Below are 7,763 nucleotides of genomic sequence, written 5' to 3' on the forward strand. Positions count from 1 at the left end.
TATGAACCAGTTGCAAGGGAGTTATATGAAAAAAAAACTGGTAAATTAGTAATGCAGTGTGGCTTTATAACTTCTAATAAAGCGAGATGGTTAGGTTATTCACCTGATGGAGTTGTTTTAGATAACTTAACAAATACTCCTATTAAATTGCTAGAAATTAAATGCCCTTTTATAGGTAAAACATTTGGGTCTTTAGATTTATTAAATTCTATCAAGTTCATTGTTAAAGATACAAAAGACAATTGGGTAATTAAAAAAAAACATGCTTACTATGCACAGGTACAGTTGGGTATGGTAATGTTAAATGTTACTAGTTGTGACTTTTTAATTTACAGTAGTTTTGATGATGATTATCATGTTATACCAGTCGAATTAGATATACATTTCTGCAAAACTCTGTTACTAGATTTAAAATTAATTTATTTTGAAAAACTGATTCATGAAATTTGCAATACTAACTTATAATTTTTACATGTTTAATAAAATTATATTAGTTTGGCATTGTGAAATGTGTTGTTATCTTATAATAACTATTAATTGTAAAATAATTAATAACCAAAAATATATTAATATGTGATCTAATGTACAACAGAAAGATTTATTGCTTACTTATTTTTGTAAGTTCCCAAAATTATAATTTTTGTTTGTATTTATATTTATGATGTGGGTAAATTGTGATATAATTTGATTAATTTGTGAAAATTTTGTCAATTGCGTTTATTAAATATCTTGTTAAATAAAATTGTTCAAAACATTAAACTACATCTATTTTATAAACTATATTACTATTTACAAAATTTATCAGATGAAAATATGGGTGAACTTAAATTGCAAATACCACTTATTATTATCATAATGTCGTGCGCTAAGTGAACATGGCCCCAAGTAAATTTGTTCTGTAGTATTTTAAATGTTTTAAGTCTTTGATTCACTCTTTCTATGTGTACTCTTGCACTTGCTATTTCTCTTGTAAGAAGGGCTTCAGTTTTAGTAAATTGAGATTTTCCTCTTAAAAAGGGTGGTCTTATCAGAGTTACACCCTTTTCGTTACAAATATCATCAATCCTAAATCCTCTATCTACCATTATAGCGTCTGATCTATCAAGTAATTCAATCAAATTACTTTGTTGAAATATGACATTATCAGAAGCCCTACCCCCGTAAGGCTTACTGACAAACGTTATAAGACCTGCAGGGGAAACACCTATTAAAAACTTAAGTGTGAATTGTGACTTATAATAACTATATAGTTTGATTTTACAAGACAAGCATTTTGGCTTTTGAGCTGGTATTTCAGTGCAATCTAAGACCACCCTTACATTAGAAAAGTTTTTGAAACAAAATGGAATATTGGACAATATTTCATCTTTGGAGGGCCAGTAAATCAATTGTTCAAATATTGTACCAAGTAGCGGTAAAATAGTTAAATAAACTTGTCTACAAGTTGATAAACTAATATTTTGAAAAAAAACCGATAAAACAGAAAAAGAAAGATCTTGTTTTAGTTTTATAAATACAAGAACAATTCTTTCTTTAATACTTAATTGGTGGGCTCTGACATCTGGGTATTGCAAAGAAAACAACTCCACTATTTTATTGAGTATTTGGTGAGAAGGGATTCCTGTCATTGTATTCAGCTTTTTATTTGAATCTAAAAGTAAAATAAAATGAGATGACAGATCACCACTACACACTTGGGCACTGAAGTCTCTTGTCTGAGTGAAATTAAATTGTTGAACTTCATTAGTTAGGTTTTCTGGAGTACTGTTTAATTTGTCTTGAGTATCATTTTCTTCAATACATTCAGCAACAGGGTCTTCTGAACTTACAAAATCCAAACTTTTGATTGGCTACATAAAATATATTATGAAGAAAATAAAATTAACAAAGTATTTTGATAACTTATAAATTTAGTTATAATATATAGTTTAATTAAATTCAATGTTGTCTACCTCAATTAAAGGGGCTGATTTCTTAAAAGTAAGTCTTTTTTTAGGAGAGGATCGTTTCATAGAGGAACATAATATATGTACAGTTGATTTAGGAAGATTTTGAGTTGGTACTGAAGTTTTTAATAAGCGTCTTGATACCTTTGTAACACCTAGAATATTATATTATTATGTAATTTAAAATTTATTGGATCTTACAAAAACTACATCACACAGATCTTAGATTTTTTAAAGTTATTTCGGTATTTAGTGAAAATAGGCAAACCTGGAGTCGATTTATAAAAATCTTCAATGGTAAAATGTTTAGAACACACTTTTAATTTTTTTTTCAATGTTTTTTTATCCATTCGCAAATTAATGGCCCAGGCTCTTCGTCGATCAATGTATTCAATTATTCCATTTTTATTCGTCCAAGGTACAGTACATTGTTTTTCCTTAGGGAACCAATGAAAACTTACTGATTTGTCTTCGCAATAATGAGTATTACAGTTGTAGACAGAGCAGTAAACATTACTTTTAACTACCTTTGCACCACTCATTATAACATAATATAACAAATATTATTTGAATAAAAAATAAACATGAACAGTACAATAATTTTCACTACCTACTTTACCAATGACTTATGAAAACAATAATACGAGTACACAATTAAATTTAAATATTATTGATATAATTATTAAAATATTATTGTTATTTATTATAGGTTTATATTAATAGGTATGAGTTCGAGTTGCCTACCATATATTTTCATCCTGTCTTCAATAGTAGTGAGTTACACCACCAGGCAGCGTTTTCTTATCTACATCTCCCAATTGCTACATTAAATCCTCAGTGTACAAGTATTATTAATCATAAAAACGAACATAATCACAGTGAATATTCTGAGAACGCAGTACATAAAGATATTATCCGTAGTTCTGTTAAGAGAAAGGCCGTTGAAGAAATGCATACACAACCAAGTAAAATAATTAGACGAGAATTATTATTAAAATCAGATTATAATTTAAATCATGGTGACATGCATTTGTTACGAAATTCAGTGTATGCAACTAGAAAAAAACATTTCCCAAAACTCCCAAATACTGTTAACGAGGCTGTATTACAGCTGAAAGAATTCCAAGTTAAATTTAAAGATAAACAATTTATGTATTTCAGTGACGATAATAGTGTAGGATTGTTTACATGCTCAACAAATTTGAGTGCATTATGTGATGCTCCACATGTATTTGGAGATGGAACATTTTCTTATTGCCCAAAATTATTTACACAGCTGTATACCATTCATATTTATCAAAATTATTTTTACGTACCAGTAGTATTTTGTTTTTTAGAAGATAAACATACGTCAACATACACAACTATGTGGGAAGCACTTCAAAATCTTTGAACTCACATTCTCGATCGGCAACTTATTATTAAAGAATTTCATGTTGATTTTGAAAAATCAGCTCAAACCTCAATTTTAAATGTCTTTCCACAGTGTAAAATTGTATGCTGCACGTTTCATTTAGCTCAATCTTGGTTTCGCCGAATACAAAAAAGTAGTAAATTATTACGGGAATATAAAAATAATAATTCAGTCCCTAAGTAGGTAAATGGCTTAAATATTTTTTTGGTTTGCCGTACTTGCCACCCGATGAAATAGAAATAACATTTTCAAATTTAATAGCTATTGCTCCACCAGATGGATTATACTTCTCTGATTATGTTTTGTCATCATATATATTACCTAATTCAAATTTCAATACATCCCTGTGGGCAGGAAAACCAGACGATTTACCCAGAACAACGAATGGAGCTGAAGCATTCCATAGGCATTTTAATAATCAATTCTATAACCCTCATCCACACGTATACCAAGTAATAGATGTTATTTTAAGCATTCAATCAGAAACTGATCTTAAACTGAATTCAATAAAAATGAATATTAATTACTATCGTCAGAAAGAAATGTTACAAACAATTGAGTACATAAAAAATCTGTGGACAAAGTATTCAAATAACGAAATTGATCAATTGAATTACTTGGAACAAATGGGCAACCGCTTCCAAGGTAAATCTTTGAAATAAGTAGGTACCTAATTAAAATAAATATAAATAGATGACCGCTACAATAAAAATTAATTGCACATATTTTTTAACACATAGAACACCAAATATGCATTTTTAACTATACCAGTGAAGTTATTTATTCACTGACAGACCTAAGTCTGTAAAATTGGGTAAAAGTGGGAAGGAAAATGTGTGCGCAAACCAGTGGTTACACTAGAAATAATCTGTGCGCAAACGAGTTGTAAAAATGTGCGCAAAGTTGTAATTTTAGTAAATGTGCGCGCAAACCATGTGCACCCATTATTATAACTATCATAAATGTTTGAGTTTTACTATGAAAAATAAATTGAGCTCTGTTGTAATAAAACATGAACTTCAACAACAAACGGATTTAAAAATCAACAAATTACTGTTTACCAATTTAGCTAAAGGTTACATACTATTCTTATCATATTGTCTAAAAGAATATGAGTATGCTTCTTGCATATAAGTTACAATATACTGATTGATAGATTACCTACCTATTTAATTGTTTTTATATTATTTCATTTTAATAATATTCATATAAGTAGTTATATATCTATGAACATATACGTTTCGAGGCCACGCGCAATTTATCATAATGAATAGGCGCTTTGTAGGCCTCCCTCAATTATTATAAATATAGAGTTCTTGTCCAGGTTATTTATAATATTTAAATAAAGTCACAGCTCGCTACAAAGGAATACAAATTATTTTTCCTGCTGAAAATCAATCAACTTGCTTTATACCTTACTTTAAAGAAGGAGATATCGTCAGTCCAAATAGAGGCAAATTATTCAATAAATATTGTAATATTAAAAGACAAATCGTCAAAATAAATGCTTCAAATAAGAGAACGAACCTCAGTTAAATTCTTGTCAAGGTTATAAACTACAATTTTACAATATATTTAGTACCATAAAACTGGGTGAATAGAAACACTTATAATAACTACAAAATCCAATAATACTTTGGAAAGGAAATAACAAAACACCATATTAATAGTTATTAGTTACAAATTATTATCTTTAAACACATTTTCAAATTTCACTAATGTGTTTGTTGGTGTAATATAGTTTGGGTTGATTAAATTTAGAATGTGTTTTGATATTATTCATTGATAAGGAGTTTGCATTTAATTTATAGAGACAACAAATAAAAACCTTTTAAAGATCACTATAATTAAAAGTTATTATTAAAATTTGTTTCTATTCATCCATCAGTTTTATATTTTTTATGCGATTAATGTTTTTGTTTGAATAGATCATGAGGATTCTCTTATTTAGCTAAAAAATCAAATCGAACCTGAAAATGTTCTTCATAAACTCTGGACTGAAACCTCTGTGCATAGGCTTAAATTGCATAAGAATGACAATATGATGAACATATATCCAGCTATGAAAAAACCCACTTATCATTGTCTTGTTAGTAGTATTTATAATTTAGTTAATTTTTAAGCTTGGTACCAACCAACCAAAATAAATTAAATTAAATACTTAAATTACAATGTAATACAACACTAATACCATATTTATAGGTTGATATAGATTTTGCTCATCTGTATCCAGATAAAATAATGTGCCTCTTTCAAAAATTTGAAACATTCAAAAACAAGTTAAAAATATACCTCAGTGAAAATTGTATTAATATTGGTTCACAAGGGGTAGAACTTTCCAAAATACTTGAAACTCCTTTAAAGGCTGGCAAGTGTACCAATACCTGATTGTTATGATAAATTGACTAATGTTTTATTTGAAATTAAAAAACTTATGATTTTGCAGGAGATGATGATTTGGCTACATTCCAACTAATTCCATTTTTATTATCACCAGTTAATGTTGTTTTAAACAACAACAAAATTCTCAGACCATCAAAAATTGAACAATTGCATGCTTTTATTGTACATATTCAGGTAATTTATTATTATGAATAAGTAATATTTAATTAATAATTATTAATATTTGTACTTTAGGTTTCAGAATGTTAATGAACTGAAAACAACACAAAGACAAAAGATAGCTTCAGCATTAAATTTGGGTATAACTGTACAGCCATATGTCGCTGTTGTTGGAAACATTAACACGTTCAATGTCACGGTCGACACGTAGTCGACAACTGTCGCATGGTCTCAGGGACCGCAGTCGACGCGTAGTCGACAAATGTTATGTATATCTTTATGGGTGTATTATTTGATCGGTTATAGACGCACTGATTCAATATTTATACGTGGTTATTCAGTAGGATGTCGTGATTTCAATGGTATATTTGGATTTTGCGTAGCTATTTTTAGTGAGTTTTGATTATTTTTTCCCCGAATGACGATAACGGCGACGGCGCGCGGCGATGCCGATTACACGGGTGTGCTATTTTCGATAATATATTACTATCATATTATTTTCGTTGTTACAATAATATTCTAACGAAATAGAAATAGTTTATTGACGATTCCAAGCAAATATAGAGAGCGCTCTTCTCTTATCACAATTGATAATGAAATGTAGGTATTACTCTTTCCTCGTAAATCGTAATAGTCACCAGTAGTCAGTACTCAACACTTTCAAGTGGTTATAATATAATATTAAAATTATTCTGTAATTTAGTGGTCATTTTTTAATTATTAAATATGTCAGTAATTGAAATTATTGATATTATGGACTATGTAGGTGATGGTAAACGCCCGTTTGTTGAGGGCTCAGAGATATTGAAATGTAACCACATAATAGAATTTGGTATAAAAGAACAAGCAAAAAATAAACTTGTTATTATGGCTTTGTGTTTACAAACCTCCAACATTAATGGTCATCCTCATGAAGTTTTAGTCACAAAAACTATTCATGAAGGTAATGTGAAGGTGTCAGGTTCCTGCTCATGTAAAGCAGGCACGGGGAAGTGTAAGCATGTTGTTGGCGTTATGCTTAAGTTGCAGAAGTAAGTAAAATGTATTCTTTTTTTTCAAAAGAATTTAAAATTTGATATACCTAATAGTAAGTACGTACCTTATAATACTTACAGAACTTCAATTGACAGTTTGGAGGAATTGAGTTGTACTGAATTACGCCAACAGTGGGGGAAGGTTAAAAATATTGGAACTGAGATGTATCATACAATCCCAGTAAAAAAATTTTGTCATGTCCAAAAGTATACTTCTCCATATTCAGAAACTCTGCCAGATGTATTACCAAATAATATTGAGAAAATTGTATATGAAACTTTAACTGAAGGTAATATGTTGTTTCCGTCTTACAAACGTACAACATAGTAAATTTGTGTTTAGCTGAATCCATTTTGGTTGCTACTTTAAATTTTAAAGTGAATAATTGATCTATTAATCTCTAAATTATAAAATCTTAGTGGTTGAACTCAATGTGTTGAATTAGGTCCCAATATATCTGATAAGTTTAAGATTCATTTGGGTGCACCTCAAGGGGGACATTTATCATCCTAATGCTGGGTTGCATAAACAATTTATAAATTTAATGGACCAATCGTGGACCACTAAATCTTGTTTAATAGCTCACTATTGATTCATTAAATGTTTTGTGCAATCAGACATTACTGTTTTTATTTTTTTTTTTAATTAAGTAAATTCTCTTTTTAGTCACAGTAAATGTTTGTATCTGCAGTATTTGTTTGTATTTGTATTTAAAATTATATTCAGTAATTCATTATTATTTTTGGTATATGCTTTGTTTTAAATTTAATAACTTAGTTTACACTAATTTTTCATTTTATTTAAAA

At 28.9% G+C, this 7,763-nt stretch overlaps 2 protein-coding genes across 2 annotated transcripts; one reads left to right on the forward strand and one right to left on the reverse strand.

The window, feature by feature from the left end:
- Nucleotides 1–785: 785 nt before the first annotated feature.
- On the reverse strand, nucleotides 786–2,488 carry LOC111028115. Its single transcript, XM_022306652.1, has 2 exons — nucleotides 2,408–2,488; nucleotides 786–1,850 (listed from the first exon to the last, which is right to left on the reverse strand). Exons 1-2 carry the CDS (start codon nucleotides 2,486–2,488, stop codon nucleotides 786–788), a joined length of 1,146 nt encoding a protein of 381 aa, XP_022162344.1.
- A 4,124-nt stretch (nucleotides 2,489–6,612) lies between these two features.
- LOC111028116 lies at nucleotides 6,613–7,487 on the forward strand. The gene has a single exon (XM_022306653.1). It carries the CDS (start codon nucleotides 6,649–6,651, stop codon nucleotides 6,955–6,957), a length of 309 nt encoding a protein of 102 aa, XP_022162345.1. The 5' UTR covers nucleotides 6,613–6,648; the 3' UTR covers nucleotides 6,958–7,487.
- Nucleotides 7,488–7,763: the final 276 nt, after the last annotated feature.

The sequence above is a fragment of the Myzus persicae genome, unplaced genomic scaffold (assembly GCF_001856785.1).
Source record: "Myzus persicae strain clone G006 unplaced genomic scaffold, MPER_G0061.0, whole genome shotgun sequence".
NCBI lineage: Eukaryota > Metazoa > Arthropoda > Insecta > Hemiptera > Aphididae > Myzus > Myzus persicae.

What these genes read in the sequence shown, in the direction of transcription:
- LOC111028115 (XM_022306652.1), bottom strand. Translation starts at nt 2,488, where the DNA reads ATGAGTGGTGCAAAGGTAGTTAAAAGTAATGTTTACTGCTCTGTCTAC. An exon ending in ATTATTGCGAAGACAAATCA is followed by an intron (nt 1,851 to 2,407) that starts GTAAGTTTTCAT and finishes TATTTTATGTAG; the next exon opens with CCAATCAAAAGTTTGGATTT.
- LOC111028116 (XM_022306653.1), top strand. Translation starts at nt 6,649, where the DNA reads ATGTCAGTAATTGAAATTATTGATATTATGGACTATGTAGGTGATGGT.